Raw genomic sequence first — 20,870 nt, 5'->3', positions numbered from 1 at the left:
AGTAAGTAAGTAATATTAACCCTAAAAAGAGAAGCAGACTCGTGAACTCATCATAACTCATCTCTGTTCATTCTTTCCTTTTCTTTGCTCTCTGTTAAATCTGTTGGATTTCTTTCAGTCTGTTTTCCTTCATGTTATTTCTGGTTTTATTGTCTCTTTTAATCTGGTTGTTCAGGCTCTTTGTAACTTTGGTTTTAACAAAGTTATTATTCTATAATTACATCCTGTGTTGGATTATAATCTGTATAATCCAGCCGTTCCTCTCTGCCTGGAAATTACTGCACTTTGTGTCTGATTGTGTTGTTGTTTATCTCTCATCCCTGAACTCACACTGAACCAACCAGAGCAGCTTTCACCTGATTTATTTTCTCCTCACAGGAAACTAAACTGTCTGTTACTCTGAATTCTCCATGTTTTTACTGTAGGTGTGAATGTTTTGTGTTCACATGTGGCTCTGAGCAAATACTCACTATCTTGTGTTCACTGCCTCTGAACAGAATAAATCTACTTCATGTATGATGTCGTTTTTCAGTGTTTATCAGTCTTTATGATCAGTGACTATATGAGAGGCCCTAACCCCTCCCCCCACTCTGACTTACTTATTTATTTTCTGTTCAGTTAGTGACCTCAGACTTCCCCATCTGTTTCAGTCACCTGACTCGCCACACCCAGCTGCTTACCTGTCTTCCATTTCCTTATCGACCCACATACACCCACCATACTCCCACCTTCTTCCCCCCATCAAGAAAGAAGTGCCCTGAAGTCCAGTCTGTGGACTGCAGTCTCTCCTCCACTGCTCTCGTCTGATTCCTGTTAACAGCATTTTTCAGTTCAGTTTCTGGCTGGGAGAACATTTGATGTCATGCCCATCCCCCAGGGGACTTTGACTAGACACATGAGCAACCATGATCTGTCCTTGTCTTACCCTGCTCCAGCCTGACTCTGGTCTGATTTAGAATGGTACTGCTCCAGTGTATCCTGGTTTTGGTTCTTACCTTCTCGGTGGACTGGGCGGTACCAAAGAAGATTGGTACAAAGGCGAGCCAGACGATACAGGTGGTATACATGGTGAAACCGATTGGCTTTGCCTCATTAAAAGTCTCTGGAACACCGCGACTCTTAACTGCGTACACTGTACATGTCACCTAGGCACAGAAACAGCACAGGTTACCTAGCAACAAGAATGATGATACAACACTTCATAGTATTCATGACAGCTGGGCAATAACAGATAAATAATGAATCAATACGTCACCATGAGCACAATGCTGTAGCTGAGGCAGCAGATGATTGACAGGTCAGACATGTCACACTTCAGGATGCCTCGAGCCAGGTCAGGGTTTGGGGGGCGGAGCTCCTCGTAATCGATGATGGTGTGAGGGGGGATGACGGCAAGCCACATGAACACACCGAGGATCTGACACACATGCACACGCACACGCACAAATAAACACACACACCAAAAAATATACACACACACGGACACATAAAATGTGAGTCATGTGATAAGCTGCTGCAGTCAGTAGTAGGAGGTCATTGGACACCTGTGCTCTCACCTGGACGGAGATGAGGATAAAGGTGATGATGAGCTGGGAGGTGGGGCTGATGAATTTTGGCGGGGTCACCGACCTCTTGCCCTGTTCGAAGATGCGGTAGATACGGTTGGTTTTGGTCAACATGGCAGAGTAGGTGATGGCCATACCGAGGCCCAGCAGGAGGCGCCGGAATGCACAAACCACCACACCTGGCTCCGCAATCATCAGAAAGGTGATCAGGTAGACCAGGAAGATACCTGCAGACAGAAATGAAGATGATGTCATACTCACTGCTGATGAAATGACTTCTATCGTCAGACTCTTCTCTCCCCAGAGACTCAGTGAGGTTGATCAGTGAGGCTTCAGGTTGGTAGAGACCTAGGTGTCAGGACTCTACATCTATTTACACCCCCGTTTCCAAATAGTTAGGACTCTTTGTAAAATGTAATTAAAAACGGAATCTAATGATGTGGAAATCTTGTAAACCCATATTTAATTGGAAACAGAACAAAGACAACATATCAAATGTTTAAACTGAGAAACTTTATTGTTTTATGAAAAATATCTGTTTGATGCAGTAACACGTCTCAATAAAGTTGGGACAGGATCATGTTTACCACTGTGTTCATCACCTCTTTTTTTAACAACACTCTGTGAGTGTTTGGGAGCTGAGGAGATCAGTTGCTGGAGTTCTGAAAGTGAAATGTTGTCCTATTCTTGTCTGATATAGGAATTCAACTGCTCTTTGGCATATGTTTAGTTTCATGATGCTCCAAATGTTTTCAGTGGGTGACAAGTCTGGACTGCAGGCAGGCCAGTTTATGGTTAATGTCGCCTTCCCAGATGTGCAAGCTACCTAAGCCATGGGCACTAATGCCCGCCCACACTATCACGGATGTTGGCCTTTGAACTGTGCACTGATAACAAGCTGGATAGTCCCTCTCCTCTGTAGCCCGGATGACGCAGTGTCCATGATTTCCAAAATGAAATTGGAAAGATCATCTTAAATGAGCTCGGGCCCAGAAAAGTCGGTGACATTTCTGGATCATGTTTAGATATGGCGTCTTCTTTGCATGGTGGGTTTCAACCTGCATTTGTGGATGAAACAACAAACTGTGTTCACAGACAGTGGTTTTCAGAAGTGTTCCTGAGCCCATGCAGTGATTTCCACTACAGAATCATGTTTGTTTTTAATGCAGTGCCGCCTAAGGACCAGAAGATCACGGCCATCCAGTACTGGTTTTCAGCCTTGTCCCTTTACTGAGAGATTTCTCTGAATTCTCTGAATCTTTTAATTATATTATGAACCGAAGAGGCTGAAATTCCATCAGGTGTCTGGACTGAGACCACATTCATTAGAGGAACACAGTGGAGGAGACCTCTAGACCCAGAGGTTTCTCTGAAGGCAGCATCAGAGACTGGATCTGGTTCAGGGTCAGGGGGAGTTAGTGGAGGTCCAGACCAGACCGGCTGCTGCTTCTGGACCATCTGTAAGGGTTTTACTATGAGTGAAGGGAGCTCTGTCAGAAGAGGTTAGATATAACCAGGACCTGGGCCAGGATCTGGTTGCAGAACTGAGTCAGGTCAGACCTGATGTTTCTGATGTTGTATAGAACAAAGAGTCAGGACCTGGAGACAGACTGAACAGGTAGAGTTGCAGTAGTGAGTTGCAGTGATGTGAGAAGCCATGTGAGTGGATAATTGGACCCAAGGAGGTGGTGATATAGCAAAAAGGAGGGTTCCCAGTACTGATACCTGGGGCACTCCTGTGCGGAAGGGATGGGAAAAGGACATTTGTACCTGCTGTAGTCGACTCTTACAGGATATAGTAACAAAAGAAACTGGTCACACAGTATTTTTGTTAATAAAATTACAGAAACTATGTTATTACTGGAGGAATGGTTTCAAATTTTTAAAAGGGGAGCGAATCTGAAGGAGGGAGGCAGATAGCTGATTACAAAAGCTGCTGAAAGCAGGTGAACTATACATTACACTATTACAACAGATTTTAAGATTTAATCAAGGATGAGCTCTCATCACCCACATCATCTGCACCCTCATTGTGACCTTGAGTCCATACATCATAAGCACTCACTCATGGTGGGAACTTTCGAGTTTTTCGAGAGTTCTAAAAAGTCAAACATTACCCAGCACAAGAGTTCCCTGGTGGTCCCCACTGGTCTCTTCCAGCCAATCCACAGTCTCCTAACTCTAACCTTGTGCCACTTTCAGACCTGGTTTCTCTGTTACTGACTTTGGCCTGCCTTAGTACCTGTCAGTAGTATTTACCTGTCAGCAGTACTCACCTGTCAGTAGTACATAGCTGAGCTCCCTGCCTGACGCCCTGACAATGGGTGTGTCGTTAAAGCGGATGAAGGTGATCACCACAGCACTGGTTGCTAGGATACCAAGCATGGCAAGGGAGGCGGGAACAAGGGCCCAGGGGGAGTTCCACTCCAGTTTGATGATCGGGGTTGGACGACAGGTGGTTCTGTTGGGAGCAGGGCGCATGTCTGATGGACAAGTCTCACAGGTAAACTCATCGAGCTGGTACTGATACCCATCACAGAGCTGCAGGTAGGTCAGAGAAAGACAGCAAGATCCAGGTCAGATACAGAGAGGCTCAGATGTCACATCATGTGACCTTTGTGGGCGTGGTCCATCTCACTCTTTACATGACCACGCAGACCTGACGAGTCCTGGTGAGCTAAGGGTTTTGGACCACAGTGTCCCCCTTCATGTCCATGTCTCTCTGCTACTCTGTCTCCTGTCATCAGGGCCCCAGAGAGTGAGACAGATATACCTGAGCCATTGCTAAAAGTCCAAAGCCACCGTCTAAACCCAGAACCACTGACCCTCCTAAGAGCAGGATAACGACTGGTCATCATCATCACCACATCCAGCTGCAAACATCTGTTTCAGTGCTGTTTGTCATTATTCTGAGAGTGCAGGTGTTTATTCTGACTGCAGGTGAGTTTTCATGAGACCTGAGAGTGCAGGTGTTTTACCTCACAGTGCCAGCAGCAGGGAACTCCCTTCACCATCTTCTTCCTCTCTCCTGGTTTACAGGGAAAACTACAGATTGAGTCTGGAACTGATTTATCTCCTCCAGACCACTGCATCTCCTCCAGCTGACAGGGAGACAAGTGGAGAGGGAGACAGGTCAGAGACAGAGAGAGACAGGTGGAGAGGGAGACAGGTCAGAGACAGAGAGAGACAGGTGGAGAGGGAGACAGGTCAGAGACAGAGAGAGACAGTTGGAGAGGGAGACAGGCCAGAGACAGAGAGAGACAGTTGGAGAGGGAGACAGGCCAGAGACAGAGAGACAGGTGGAGAGGGAGACAGTGGCTTGATATGAGACAGACTCTAAAAGCCAGCTCATTTCATGTTTTTTTATGCCTGCATGTCAGCGACAGTTAGAACAAAAGTCACATTGCTTTTGAGTTGTTCATCCGTCTGTCCATCTGTTTGTCCGTCCATCTGTCCGTCCTTCTGTCTCATTCCCATGGACACAACATCGCAGTAACAACTTGATGAAACTTCTTCAAATTTGCCATAAATGTCCACTTGGACTCAAGGATGAACTGGTTAGATTTTGGTGGTCAAAGGTCGAAGGTCAAGGTCAGTGTGACCTCACAAAAGACTTTTTAGCCTCACAGCAATTATGACAAAATTTCTCACAAGTGGTTTTGATCTGACTCTAGATAAACAAGGATGTGATGTGAAACTAGTCTAAGTGGTGGAGGGATACAAATTCTAGTTTTTCATGCTTCTGTTTCTTACATTGAGTCTAAGGTTATTGGTCCATTGGCCGATGACACGGTATCCAGGGTGGCTGTGATTGGTCATCTGAAACTGGAAGATGTCATAGCGACCAGGAGCATCTCCATTCTCATTGAATAAAACACTGGTACCTGCACTTCCTGTTAGACACAGACAGACAGACAGACAGACAGACAACATTAACACTGATCATTCAGCTCTTTTTGGATCATTTGGATCTGGTTTCACTTGGTAACAAATGTCTACAGATACGTAGCCTCACATGGACGGATGGACATCTCCACAGCACTGCATCAGCACTGTGCACCACCATCATTCTGCTATAAGGAAAAACGCTCTGGCTTGTTTGTTTCTTTAAATCAATCACAGTCATCTTGGATGGCACTGAGCCCATGAAGTAGCGATGGTGCTCCTGCAAATCAGTGTTTGGGGGGGACTTTGCGCATGTGGAGGTGAGCACAATTGTTAAAGTGGCTGATTCCCCACAAAGAAAACTCACAAAAAACAGCATGTGACTGCACAGGATCCAAATCTTCATCAAAACTTGCCATTTTCAGTGTTTAGGCTGCAGCTTGGAGGTTGTTGTTTTTCCTGTAGTGGAGGGAATTTTGAAAACAGTAACAGGAAGGGGAAGAAGAAAGGGAGGAGAACACATCTGAAATAGGTGCCCAGTGGTTTATACCCACAGCATACATCCACTGAATCAGACGCACAGATACATAAGATAATAAAAGGTGTTGTTAAGATGTTGTTACAATGTTGTTAGGATGTTTCTTAAGATATTAAGACGTTGTTAAGATGTTGTTAGGATGTTGTTAAGATATTAGGATGTTGTTAAGATGTTAAGATGTTGTTGAGATGTTAAGATGTTGTTGAGATGTTGTTAGGATGTTATTAAGATGTTAGGATGTTGTTAGGATGTTGTTAAGATGTCAATATGTTGTTGCGATGTTGTTAAGGTGTTGTTAGGATATTAAGATGTTGTTAGGATGTTGTTAAGGTGTTTCTTAAGATGTTAAGATGTTATTGAGATGTTGAGATGTTGTTCAGATGTTTCTTAAGATGTTAAGATGTTTTTGAGATGTTAAGATGTTAAAATGTTATTAGGATGTTGTTAAGATGTTAAAATGTTATTAGGATGTTGTTGAGATGTTGTTAAGATGTTGTTAGGATTTTGTTAAGATGTTAAGATGTTATTAAGGTGTTGTTAGGATGTTAAGATGTTATTAGGATGTTGTTGGGATGTTGTTAGGCTATTGTTCGGATTTTTTTAAGTTGTTGTTAAGATGTTGGGATGTTGTTAGGATGTTAAGATGTTAAGATGTTGAGATGTTGTTAGGATGTTGTTAAGATGTTAAGATGTTGGGATGATGTTAGGCTGTTGTTAAGGTGTTATTAGGATTTTGTTAAGATGTTAAGATGATGTTAGGACGCTTCTAAAGATGTTAAGATGTTGAGATGTTAGTATGTTGTTAAGATGTTGGGGTGTTGTTAGGATGTTGTTAAGATGTTAAGATGTTGTTGGGATGTTGTTAAGATATTAAAGATGTTGTTAGGATGTTGTTATGGTGTTAGGATGTTAAGATGTTAGGATGTTGTTCAGGTGTTTGGATATTGTTTAGGTGTTCGGATGTTGTTAAGATGTTGTTAAGATGTTGTTACGGTGTTGTTATAATGTTTTTAAAATGATGTTAGGATGTGGTTAATATGTTATTAGGATGTAGGGTTAGGGTTAGTGTGATGCCTCTGAGAGGGCATCATCCTTTCCCACCTGGATCAGAGAAGAGGGAACCATGTGCTGCTGTATGTGGACTACAGCTCAACCTTCAGCAAACATAAATGTGGACAGTGGGTGTGTCATAAAATACATTTCAACAGTTTAACTGAAGGTATAAACAGAAGTTATTTAACATCCAATCTCAGCTGCAGCTTCTAAATATTACACAGAAAATGTGTGAAGTCAGAGATGGATGAATCTCCTCATGTTTAACTTCAGTTCAGATGAGTTGAACAGAGACAGAACAGGAATAATATGTTTCATCATGTTCTCACAGTGAAGCAGGTGATGAGGAGGAGACAAGATTTAAAATTTAATACGACTGAGAATAATCTTAAATTCAAATGATTCTGTTAGTTTAAACTGAGTTGATGTTTAATCAGATTCAAATCAAATCACAGAAAATATCCAGAGATTTAAGTTGATCAGTGATGTCATCTACACTTTTTATCTGCTTCTGTTAAACATGAATAAAAACAGGTGGACAATGTTTTCTTCTTCTTCCTCTTTCAGAATCATCAGCAGCTGCTCACTTTAATTATTTATACACACACACACACACACACACACACACACACACACACACACACACACACACACACACACACACAGAGTCTTTAGAGGAAACATGTAAAGTGCATTAACTTATTATCTCTGTGTCTCTAAATAAAGAAAAACCTGCTATCAAAGTCAAACCAACACTGCTGCTCAGACCTAAACCACAACTGAACCTGAAAGACAACAGAACTGAACCAGAACATAACAGCATAACAGCTCAGTCTTATCATCAACCTGACACGTAAATGCATTGATCTAAGCTCCATCCAAATATTCATTTTCACTTCAGTTTGGTTTTATCATTATGGAAAAAGAGCTTCTTTCCTCAGCTTCTAAGTAACATGAGCTTCCTCCCAACGGCTCTCAGTTAGTTTCAAAGAAACTAATTCTACATGTTAGCGTGCTAACGTTAGTTAATTATTACTAAACACAGCGCCCATGGGACAGTGTTGGGAACATCATCAGCCTCAGCTAAGTGTTGGACAAATACAAATGTTGACCTGATGGTGGCGCTAGAGGAAAAGTCAGAGCAACACTTACGTTATTCCAGTTCATCCTGAGGGGAAGGTGAACATCTAAACCACAGTTCATCACATCATTTAAATATAATGTGACTGCTTCTTTCTATAATAACGGTAGAATAACAAAATTATAAATGTAAACCATGGTAATTATTTACTATCCCTGCTTTTAATCCTGTTTGCTTTCCCTCAGGGTCATCACTCTGCAGTCCCTGTGGTGGTCCTGACCAGGTCCACGCCAAACCTGCTGGACTCAGAGAACGAGCTGCCAACATTTGTCAGGCTTCTCTTCATGTTCTTAGGTTTGGTTTTCTTCTTTCACTCTGTCCGTAGAGGTGGACTTGCATGCATTGTCCTTCACACTGTCTGATCAGCCAAAAAACTCCAGTTTCCACAGACAATCAGAGGGTCTTATCATCTGTTTGTCAGTGCAGTGTTTGGCCTCATTTATCAAGGACAACCACTGCTCTTTGTTATTGGTAGAATGGTTCCTTCTGTACCTCCAAACCACTGCTGCAGTGTTCAGATCATTTTCAGTAGCCTGCTAATGCTCTTTTACCCTCTCCATCAACCACACCCTGGTTTATTTTAGTAGACCTGAAGTAGAGTGGAGCACAAATTAAAGCCATAAGCTCCCTACTTCCAGTGGCACAAATGTGTATTGAAACATGAGCAAGCTCTGCTGCTGCAGCAGATAATTTTTCTGAATTAATCAGTAACTACAGAGGCATTTTAAAATGTAGTAGTGTGGACGTAGCATGATTCTGTTGAAGCTTCAAGTCCAAACTTAAAATTCATCTTTATGCCTTAACGTTCAGTCTGCTCTTTATTCTTTCACAACTTCAGGTGTTGTATCTGTTACCATCCTACCATCGGCAAGTTGGCCTCAGTCTCAGTACAGTACAGTACAGTCCACATTGTCCTGTCAATGGATCACTGTAAACTTACTGAAAATCACTGCATTGTTCTGTTTGTTTATTCCTTCAAGTACATGAGCTCCAGGCTCTCTCTCTTGTTCTGTCCTCTCTCTCTCTCTTTCTCTCTCTCTTCTTCTGTCCTCTCTCTCTCCTCTCTCTCATCCTGTCGCTCTCTGTAGGTCTTCCTACTCCCAGAGCTGTAGAGTCTGGATCTGTGACTGCAAACCACCTTCCCCCCATGATCCTTCATTTCCTTGCCACTGTCACCAGGTGATTCTTATTGTGGGAACTGCTGGGTCTCTGTAAATGATATAAAGAGTGTGGTCTAGACCTGCTGGGATAACTTCTGTAATGATATGGAGCTATATAAACAAGACTGACTTGGCTTGACTGGTTTCTTCAGGCAGCTCCTCACCATGTGGAACGATGTTGCATTAGACACAACCAAGTAAAGAACTGAGGACGCTGTGGTGTTTACAGGTCCATCATGCAATTAGCCTCAATTAGAAACCACAGGTGAACTCCACTGTCCACTGGATACTGAACCGCTCTGATCTTCACTGTCTTATCCTCTTTTTAGTGATTATTACCAATTAGTCTAACTAATAAACTGATAAAAATATCAACTTACAACAAAGTTGGCAGACCTTTTTACCCAGCCCTGAAATCATAAAGGAGAATCTATAAAGGTGAGGGGAGGAATTCCCACTATCCCCCTGTGTTACAGAGTCAGAGGCTGTTGGGTAATCTGTTGACTGAGAAATCAACAAGCTGCTGAAACAAGGGTCAAGGAGCCACCAGGTGTTAGCCTCAGTCCTGATGTCCTCGTTCAGGTTTCTGTCTGATCTCTTTGAACCAAACATGGAGTTCATTATAGTCACACTCCCAAAATACACCAACATCCTTACTGTGAACACGCATACTGAACTGGTTAAATATTCACAAGGGCTCATGTAGAGAGACGAGCAGTCAGTGAGACAGGCAGAGACACAGACTGGTTTTATGGCATGCAATGCTGGCTCTTACAGATTAAATTCTTGCACTCTTCCAGCTGCCAAGGCTTCTTGACTTTATAAAATATGGATTTGATGTCTCACAGGATAAAGCTGCTGCAGTTTGTTCTGCTGCTTTGAAAATCTCTGAAAACCTCATCCTGACCTGAACAGTTCTGGTCTGTCCTGATGGACTTTAAACCGACTGAACAACATGTCTGAAGACTCTCAGAATCTTACAATACAATCCCAATTCACAGCTTGACTGTACTGACTGTCACATGACAGCCAGGTGAACTAACCTCAACAATTCAGGTCACAAGAAATTTAATCTCTCAAGCATGTTCTGCTGCTGACCCCTAAGCTTCCTCCTGGTTGCCTGGAAAACCTGTCAACATGGAGGAGCAGTGGTTCTCCTCGTCCTTGTCCTGCATCTTGGAGCCTGCTCTCTCACCCTCAGTCCAGAACCACTGCCAAGGAAACTCATTTAGCTGCTTTGATCATGTTGTTTCAGTCACTACAGAGACCAGGTCCACAACTAAGAACTGGAATAGAGATCCATCCAGAGCATTACCTTCAGGATCAGCTCCCTCTGAACCGCCTGGTACAGAGATCACATCACTGCTTCCTCTGAACCAGTCCAGAGATGATCTCTCACCCTCACTGGTGAACCAGACACTGAGAGGCTTGAACTTCACTTGCAGCACTGTAACCTTAACAACCACATGTAGACTGGATGGACAAAGTCCCTTGACCCCTGCTGGATCCCTACAAGGGTAAACAGGTGGTCTACCGATTCAGGAACAGGACAGAATCAACATCTGACAGATGCTTTTCCAGGGAAGTGGAGCAGTGTGATACCCTGATAGTTGGAGCACAACCTCTATTCCACAGGTACTGTCCCAGACCTCCTGGAAACACTGAAGAGTCAATCAGGACTGTCCAGCAAGTCATTGGCATGTCAGAAAGAATCTTGTCCAAAGCTCGCGACCTGCTACTACTACTGCCTTCTCTGGAGAACGTGTCAGTCAGGTTCTTCTTTGACTGTCCAACCACATCCTTGGTCAAAGTCAGCAGTTCTCCTCCCTGCTGACTAGAGATTCACCTCTTCCTCTTGACTCACCTGATGAATTTTCAGAACTTGGAACCAGAACCTTGAAGGTGTCTAAAAGTCCTTCTCTCTGAACTCCATCCACAGCTGCATCTATTTGCTTTGTGTCCACAGTGGCTGCAGTCCATCTGACCTCCTGATACTGTCTGTTGTTTCTGGAGTCTCCTGGGCCAACCAAACCTGAAAGAACTCCTTCATTGCTGGTGTCCAGCAGCAGGTTCTTTGCTTGCTGCCACAACAGGTACCAATGACTGTTCTGACCACAGCTCTGAGCAGCTGTCTCACATTTCATGTTGACATAACTCTGAAGGTGGAAGTTGAAAATCCAGATTATCCAGATCAGGTCTATCCTGTCTCCACCATCTGATCTAACCCACAAAAGGTGGGGACCAGGTGACAGCTCTGCTGCAATCTTTACCTGAGTGTCCAAGACATACAGCTGCTGATCAGATGAAATGATGAAATGAAATGATGTTTTATATGGATAATCCATAACTACAACAATTATAACAAAACACCACTCAGGTTCACATTCGACTGTTCCTCCCTCCAGGTTTGTCAGCAGTAACCCACCTGAGTGTTGAAATCCTCCGGGAAAACAATGGAGCACCAAGACAGTGCCTAGTTATACCTAGTTGGTACAGGTCCTCCACAGGTGTAAGTTTGGGTTCTGTTCCAGGTGGGGGTGTTACATTTCCAATATTGCTCTATTGTATATTTCTATTTTTCAGGATGTTTTCTTACCGTTAAAGTTGACGGCTCTGATGTAGTTGAGCAGTGAGCGTCCCTCCACGGGGTCCATGTTGCTGCAGACTCCAGAGCTGCCCGGACACAGGTCCTGGTGCATGTTGTGCAGAGCATGAGCAACAGCATAAACTGCATCAATCACAAATTGAACCTTCCCCTCCTGCTCATAGGACGAGTCCCGACCAATCCTCTCCTCACCTGCGAGGACACACACAATGTCACATGACATCCCACTTAATCTGTCTGTTTGTCCCATCTCAACACAGGCCCTGCCCCCTCAGGTGTGGTTATACCTGTACATTTCTTCTTGTCAGGGTCCAGTTTGATTCCAGGTCGGGTCAGTTTACACCTGAAGTCATCCTCCCAGAACTCTGCAAACCAGATGTTCCTGCGATTGTTCTCCAGAGAACGAGACACGAAGTACTGATCGAAGCCTGAAGAACAAAAACATAACATCATACACAGTAATACACACACATACACACACACACACACAGATGCACACAGAGGGAAACACACTCAACATATACAACACACTAAATAACACACACAGTACCACATATCGTCAGCCTGTACCCCTCGCTCCCCTGTGGAAAACAAACTTCACTGATCCTTTATCCAGGTACCTGCCTCCCTCCTGTGACGCACTCAGAGCTTTACACCATCTATTCTGAACCACATCAAAGTTTCATAAACTGTAATGTAGCAGCAAAGTGGACAAGAACCCCTGATGGACTACTGTTCATCCAGGTGGACTAAAAGACAGAACACACACTGAAATACACTCTGCAATGCACTGTAATAAACTGGAGCACACTGTAACACTGTTGGGGGGCAGAAGTCCAGAAATGGGCCAGAGACTAAGTCTGAACCTCTGCTCCAACATTTATTCACAAGTGCAAATCCACCAGAGCCCCAAGGAGTTCACTGGAGACGGACAGAACTCAATGTAATAGTATTTATTCTTAGAAACAAGCGATAAACCCGAGCTGGCTCCAGAGCCAAACTGAGAACAGTTTCCAAACCTCATCTTATATATCAGTCTCTTGGGTGGAAAAGCCACTAGTCTTTCTAAAACCACATTATCTTGAAAACACAGGTGTCCTGAAAAGCTGCCAAGGAATGTGCCCAGAGGCTGCCCGGGGTACAGTAGGCCTTGGCTACTGCCAAACTTTTTTTTTCTCTTTTTTAAAATTATTTTTTCTGGCTTTTTATGCCTTTATTTATAGGTACAGTGAGAGAGACAGGAAAGTTAGTGAGAGAGAGAGGGGATGACATCCAGCAGAGGGCCCGGGTTGGATTCAAACTCTGGGCCCTTGTGGTTAGGACTTAGCTTTAATGGTACGCGCTCTGCCAGGTGAGCCACTGAGGACTTTCCCTGCTTTCTGACACCTATGTTTCCAAGGATCCTCTGACTTTTTTTTTTTAACTTTATAATCTTTATTCAAACTAAGTTACATCATGATGATCACACAATTCTATTCTTCAAACATGAACATAGTTGATGTATTAAGTGCATGATTCAACATTTGATATACTTACAGTACAGAATACATCTTAATCATGTTAAATCACATAATACATTGCAGGATGTATTTTTATGATGCTTTAAACATCTTTTACAATACTTGGTGCTTTTAAGTGAAAATCACTACAACAATAAACTGTAACACACCAAAAAACACTGTAACACACTGAAACAAACTAACACAATGTAACACATGATGCTTTTGTGTTTTTGTCTCTACCGTCTATTGATGCTCGTTTCGGCAGGATGGTGACGGCGCCCTCTGCCACATCTTCCAGTTCTGTGATTGGTGAACTTTTTGCCCCCCAGCTGTCTGACCCCACAAACAGGAAGTGACCCGTCAGGTTAGCTCGCTTGGCGGCTTCAAGGACACACCTACCAGGAAGAGAGGGGAGGAGTGATCATAAAGCCTGGCTTGATGTGATCTGTGATCACAGGTGGGTTTATTGGTCACGTGATGTTAGTGTTTTTACTTGATGTCATCCTCGTTGGCGAAGATGATCACTCCTCTGGCATTACTCGTTTCCATCAGGCGTCTGATGATCTTATCAAACTCCCCTGCCGTCGGCTCGCGAGGAATCTTCACCGACTGAGCAATACACACTCCACCTGAGAGAGAGAGAGACAGGTCACACCCCGCCTGAGAGAGAGAGACAGGTTTACTGAGAGACAGACAGGTAACACCCCACCCAAGAGAGACAGACAGGGTTTTCAGACTGTGGCTTGCCAGCTGTGTAGAATCTACCGGACCAGACCAGATGGAACCAGACCAGACCAGAGCCCTAACATACCGGCCTCTCTGGAGATCTGCATGAAGGCGTCCACTCCACTCTCGCCGTAGTTTCCCTCGGAGGCCAGCGTGGAGACGTAGTTCCAGCCAAGAGCTTTGACAATGTCCAGCATGGTCTGAGCCTGGTACGAATCCGGAGGAACCACTCGAGAGAAGAAGTCGTATCGGTTGTTGTCACTGAGCTCCGGAGCTGTGGATGCATAGCTCACCTGAGGGATCTGGGAGGCAGATCAATAATCAATAATCAGAACAGACTTTAACATTAACAGATTGGGACATTCAGGTGGACTCAGGTGTGTTTGTCAGAGACCACCTGAGGACCTGAAGACCCAAGGACCTGAAGAGACGGGTCAAGGTCTGGTCCGTAAACATCCTTCAGTCAGAGCTGAGGGTCAAATTAAATGTGTACACATACACACGTACGTACACACACACACACACACACACACACACACACACACACACACACACACACACAGAGGATTAGTGTTGTGTAACAGCATGAATGTGTGTCAGAGCTTCAATAAACTGAATAACAATCACATTAGCACACAATACTGTGTGTGTGTGTGTGTGTGTGTGTGTGTGTGTGTGTGTGTGTGCAGCTTAATGAAGGACTCCACATTAATGAGCTCCTAAAAGCAGACCTCGTTATGACAGTCATCTTCATCATCACCATCATCACCATCAGAGAGACGCTTCAGTGGAGCGAAACTAACCTGAATATCAGACACGATGACATCACACCCTCCTCACTCAATGATTGGTCAACTGTGTGCAGGTGAGAGAGTGGGTGGGGTCTGAACATGACAGAGGTTCTCTCCGTATTTAAACCATCACACTGACCTGCATGTGGTCCACAAGGAGCTGGTCCCTCTAAACCAGGTTTTAGATCCTGAGACACAGACCTCCACACAGGATCAGTTACTCTGATGGTGTTGTGTGGTTGTTGTGTTGTGTGGTTGTTGTGTTCTGTGGTTGTTGTGTTGTATGGTTGTTGTGTTCTGTGGTTGTTGTGTGGTTGTTGTGTTGTATGGTTGTTGTGTTGTGTGGTTGTTGTGTTGTGTGGTTGTTGTGTTGTGTGGTTGTTGTGTAGTCATGTTCCATTACCTCAAAAGGTCCATCTCTATGATCTGATCAACACATCAGTGTGTGTTTCTGTCTGGATTGATCACTTGATGATGTCATAGAGGCAGCGACCACCTGAACCATACCTGATGTGCTTTTTCACATCAAGTCAACCAACGTGACAGACGTCAGTACTGATCTATCTCATTATTGATCTGTCTCTGCATTGACTGAAACTGATCTGTTATCAGATACTTTTGAAAACATTCTCATGATGCATCTGTTCCTCAGTGTTTCTGCTGTTTTTAACAAGCCACAGTTACAATAATCTAATAATCACACACCCACACACACACAGTGTCATTAGAAGTGTTCATTAGAGACAGTCAGTCATCCAGACACAAACTGTCTGTTTAAAACATTAATCCACCAACCAGACTGTTTCATCCACTCACTGTGTCTGTTAACCTGTCTCACTGTTTACCTGTCTGTCTCTTTGGGGTCTTATGTCTGTTTATTTCCTGATCCACTTCAGTTCTTGTCCTAAAGTCACTGTAAGTTTAAATTTTGGTGTATTACCAGTGTGTTACCTGCGTGTTACCTGTGCATTCACAGGTGTATTATCTGAGTGTTACCTGTATATTTACAGGTGTGTTATTACCTCGAAAAGACGCAGAATGTTGGCCACCATGATGGACACGGAGCTGGCCGACGCTCCGATCACTCCCACCACCCTCTCTGGTTTGCGGATGACAGGCGGCTCTCCATTGGAGCAGCGGATGTCGGATGTGTCTTTCTGGATCAGAGCCTGGACGAAGGTGAGAGACTGTTCCAGGGCATAGGTGTCTCTGGAGCAGGTGTCCAGGATCCGGGCCCCCAGCGTGATGTTGGGAAGCAGTTCAGGGTCGCTGTTGATCTGGTCCAGGGCATACAACATGGCCTCCATACGATGGATCCCCTTCTCCTTTTTCAGCTCCCCACAGGGCAGCCCGTGGGGGCCGCGAGCATGGATGGGGAACAGCCCCCCCAGAGTGATGTCACCAGTTATCTTTATGGAGTGGGGGTGGAAGTGCTGGTGGGAGGCACTCACCTGGATCATCTGTCCACCAATCCAGAGCCAGAGAGACAGCACGAGGCAGGGCCATTGGGATGACTGATGGGGCATTTTTTGTCCAATCCAGAGTGAGATATGGTGATGATGACGAAGGTTGGGGAGGGGGGAGTGGGCAGGGTCTGATGATGTCATCAGATAATGTTCAGCTGAGAGTTTTCATCCTGCTGTGAACACCTGAGGAGACATCAATCAGTCAATCAATCAATCAATCAATCAATCAATCAAGATTGACAATCAGATTTAAACTTCAATAATCATCTGTGTGATTATTGATTATCCCTCAGCTGATATCAGTGTCCGGTCATCTGTGTGATCTAACCCGGACCTCTTTGATATGACAGGTATGTCTGTGTTATTAAGTGGTATTTCAGTATGAAGCACTGTTTGCAGTCCCTCCTCTTTGTTGTGTAAAAGTTACTGCATTATGTGTTAATACAAATGTAACACTTCCTGTAACCTTTTCAGATTCAAAGCCCTCTCGTGTTTCAGTGGGCAGAAACCCTTTAACTGGACTTATATTGCTGTGCTGCAGGAAGCGTATTGTCTCACTTCCTGTTACAGGATCATTCTGTATTTGAAGATAAAATGTTTTGTCCATTTTGTACCGTATTTTTGTAAATGTCATTTCGTTAATAAACGTTGTCCTCAAATTGCTGTGAATAATGTTCTGTCAAGGAAAAGTAAAGCAGTTATAGCTTCAATCAATGAGCTGTAAACTGACAAGCTGAGAAAATATCAAGCTGCAACCTCCAGGTCTGAAACATGAAGCATCAACAGTGAAGAGCTAAAAGCTGCAGTTCCTCTAACGACCACTAGAGTCTGGCTCCAGCAGTGAGTCAGTCCCACAGACTCCCATGTTCAAATGTCCAACTTTACAGCAGAAAGAAACATGTTTACAGCCTGGTACAGAAACTGCTCTGGTCTCTGGAGATCATTTCCTCCTTCATGACACCTGTACGGCTGAATTTTATAGACCTCACCTGTTTACATTTTATCAAAGACTAAAGCGATGGAGAATTGAGGGCGTGGCCTCTTTGAGTGACAGGTGGGTAAGTGTATGCGCTGAAGTCTCGGCTCCACACACACCCCACCTCTTTCCCCTATTTTGGATTAGCTGGGAGTTGGGGGCAGAGTCAGGTGCTGCCAAGATGGCAACGGAGCAGCAGCTCACTCTAAGGTTCAGAAACCTGAGGGGGACAGCACGGAGGCTATGTCCATCTTTGGTTACTGTCTGGAAAATACATGTGCAATTGCTTTCTACAGTCAAAGACAGCGGTATGGTGCTCAGATGGCTCACCTGGTAGAGCACATACCATAAGGGCTTAGTCCTAACCGCAGTGGCCCGAGTCCGTATCCAACCTGTGGCCCTTTGCTTCATCTCGCTCTGTCTGGGCTACCGATGTCCCGGCAGCTTAAGAGCAGACTATACAGGAGTCACTCAATTCCTTATACCCCATTAATTGTATATTGCCAGCTGTGGCCTATATCATAGTCTTTGTAGGCTTACACTCAATATTCAATACTCACACAATAACCAATATAGATAACAAGCAAATACCAGATAAACAATAATCAGCGAACTGATCAAGCTAATATTCCATCCATTCACTTAGATTTGGGGCTGAAGATTAAGTTATTTATTCTATTATTCATAAATATGATTGATAGTCGACATTATTTATATGACAAATCACAGTTTAAAACAGCTACGTAAATAACCATATCAATCTATTTTGTATAATTCATAACCACAGCCTACATATTTAAAGAAAACACGTTTTGTTTCTAGTTGAGGACAAAAGTATCAAACAGTTCTTTTGTATTTAATATCAAATCTAATCTAAATCTAATGACTGCTTTGCTTTGGTGGTAACAGCTGCAGAGTTGACCCATATATATAAACACAACCTGAGTTATAGCAGCACTGGTTGTGCACAGGCGCTCAACCAAATCACACATTGTAAATGAGTATCAGGCTGCATTGTTGTTCCCCCTGATATTTTTTATTATTTTGGCTTATGAGCACATGAAGAAGAAGAGTGTGTATCTGCATTTTGAATTCTCCAGAAAATTGGGAGGTGGGGCTGACCCTAACCCTGACCCCCCACCCCCCATCCATGCAACATACCTCACTCCAAACCCAGTGATCTGTCATCTGTATGTTCAGAAAGCGTTTCACTTCACACTGATTTCACCACAAGAATAGAAACGATTCAAACACAAGATGTGAGGTGATAAACCCAACAACTTCAGATCAGCGAATAATCATTCTCACTGTCAGTTAATCTGAAAATTATTTTCTTGGTTAATCGATTAATTGTTTGGTCAATGAAACTGTGTTAAAAGTCCATCTCAATCCAGATTAGACAGAGCAGAGGAAGTTTCTCTGATCCATCACTTCTATGATTCACAGATCAGCAAACAGCTGGTCACACCTTCTGTTGATTGACTAATGAACTGATTGGTTCGCTGACATCACGTACTTTAAATGTCAGGATAATCGATCGATAATGTTCGTTTCAATAAAAGCAACTTTATCAATGAGTCTCTTCAGTTCACAGGCTCTTTTCATTCCGCGACTTCAGTCACCGGGTTCACTGACCATCAGAGCGGAACTCACCGGAGCGGCACCCGTCTCCTCCCGGTCTAACACAGTCCTGAGCCCGCTCAGCTCCGCAGAGAGCCGCCGGTCTGCTCCGGTGAACCCGCTGCACGATCTCCGCTGCTCCCGGTGAGATGTGAAGCTCCGGTTCACGTCCTGCTGCTCCAGTCAGCGGAGGACTGATGAGCGGTCTCTCTCTCTGCCTGTCTCTCTGCCTGTCTCTCTGCCTGTCTCTCTCTCTGCCTCTAATTAAAATATGCACATTAACATTATCGTGTGTGTGTTTGGATATGTATATTTGTGGGGACCACAGTGTTCTTAGTGTATATGTGTGTGTGTGTGTGTGTGTGAGGACTCTCATCTTGATTTTAATTCAGGTGTTTGACATCACACAGAGTAGCTCATCTCTGTCCATGCCTTTACCTGTCTGTCTCTTTACCTGTCTGTCACCTGTTAAACAGGTGTTCAGTGTTTACACTTGATGTTTTGACTCACTTTGATCTTCTCTCTCTCTCTCTCTCTCTCTCACAGAGCACTGTGTGTGTGTTGGTAACAGCATCTGTTGCTGTGGGAACAGAAGTCTGTAAATATTCTGAGTAAAAAACAATAAACAAGTTTCCACATAGAGTCAATAAATCAAGACAGAGACCTGAGGTTGGTTACCGAGGTAACGTCATGTTTCCCTCACCTGGACTGCTCGCAGGTTTTGATCTGATCCTCTGAAGTTCACCTGCTCCAGAGCAGGTTAGGAGCTCAGCATCAGTTACCACTGATTTACCCCGGTAACAAGAGAACCACTGTTGTACAACTGAAAACCCAAAATTAAACCTGAAGTCCTGCTTTATAGTAGCGACAGACCTCAGGTCAATGGAAGTGCATGATGGGAACTAGTGTTTGTTTGTTAGTGTTTCTGTTGTAGTCCAGTGGCTGTAACACACCTGTACAGGTACGTGTACAGTAACAGACTGTGGAGCTCAGATTATTAGAAAATATGAAACATTATGAGGCAAATAAACACAGACGTTTGGAGTTTTTAATGAGACTGAGCAGGACACAAATAGACCCGCCTGAGCACCACACCTGAGTCTATCACCTGCGTTTGGTGTTTTTTTTTTTTTCACGTCCTTCACAATATTATTCACTGTCATTCATTTCATTTGTCCTCTTTATTTTGCTTTGTGATGTGTGTGTATATGTATATAATATATTCAGTCACTGTGAAGTGGTGACTTTGCTGTCCCAGCATAACTTCCCCACCATCCCTTGTTGTCGTCCTCATTTCACCATGACCTCAGTCTAACAGGGTGAAAACATTCATGTTTTCTTTCAGGTGATTTGTAATTTCTTTACTCAAAACACAAGCTACGTATAATGTGCGTTAGTGAGTTCTAACTTTGCTGTTCTGTTCCCTCTTTGCTCACAAATGTATTTTACTGTGCTTCTTTCTGGTCAGGTGAGACCATATGAAGAGCAACAAAATCCAGACCAGGACCAAGCTGCGAAGGGAGACTTGATCACACATCAGAATGTCACCCTGGGGACTGGGGTTTAATCCTGTTATATTTATTCATTTAACTAATTTATTCTTTTCAGTTTGTTCTTCATTTTTGTCCAGAAGGTAGTTTCTGAAGGTAACTTCTCCCCGTTGGTGGAACGCACTACCACTTCCTACCAGAGCAGGGGCGTCCCTCTCTACCTTTAAAAGACTGCTGAAGACCCAGCTCTTCAGAGAGCACCTTCTCTCCGAGCACTACATGACAAATCTACACTTAAAGAATCGTCACTAGCACTTATTGCTGCGCTAACACTTCTTATCACACTTAACCT

At 43.8% G+C, this 20,870-nt stretch overlaps 1 protein-coding gene across 1 annotated transcript in view; it reads right to left on the bottom strand.

The window, feature by feature from the left end:
* The window catches only part of grm6a (glutamate receptor, metabotropic 6a), a 26,079-nt gene extending 5,209 nt beyond the window's left edge, over positions 1-20,870 (bottom strand). Inside the window, exons 1-13 of the mRNA XM_071477519.1 lie at positions 19,062-20,870; positions 15,989-16,615; positions 14,261-14,477; positions 13,943-14,078; positions 13,690-13,844; positions 12,235-12,375; positions 11,939-12,139; positions 5,319-5,458; positions 4,544-4,666; positions 3,842-4,106; positions 1,557-1,792; positions 1,256-1,417; positions 996-1,145 (exon numbers count right to left, since the gene is read on the bottom strand). Of these exons, the coding sequence (XP_071333620.1) occupies positions 996-1,145; positions 1,256-1,417; positions 1,557-1,792; positions 3,842-4,106; positions 4,544-4,666; positions 5,319-5,458; positions 11,939-12,139; positions 12,235-12,375; positions 13,690-13,844; positions 13,943-14,078; positions 14,261-14,477; positions 15,989-16,573 (2,511 nt within the window). The 5' untranslated portion in view covers positions 16,574-16,615; positions 19,062-20,870. The remainder of the gene's footprint in view (positions 1-995; positions 1,146-1,255; positions 1,418-1,556; positions 1,793-3,841; positions 4,107-4,543; positions 4,667-5,318; positions 5,459-11,938; positions 12,140-12,234; positions 12,376-13,689; positions 13,845-13,942; positions 14,079-14,260; positions 14,478-15,988; positions 16,616-19,061) is intronic.

This window comes from Trachinotus anak, unplaced genomic scaffold (assembly GCF_046630095.1).
Source record: "Trachinotus anak isolate AG129_WGS33_773 ecotype Australia unplaced genomic scaffold, CSIRO_AGI_Tana_v1 ptg000004l, whole genome shotgun sequence".
NCBI lineage: Eukaryota > Metazoa > Chordata > Actinopteri > Carangiformes > Carangidae > Trachinotus > Trachinotus anak.
The sequence above is the reverse complement of the archived record's forward strand: the minus strand, read 5'-3'. Positions and strand labels throughout refer to the sequence as shown.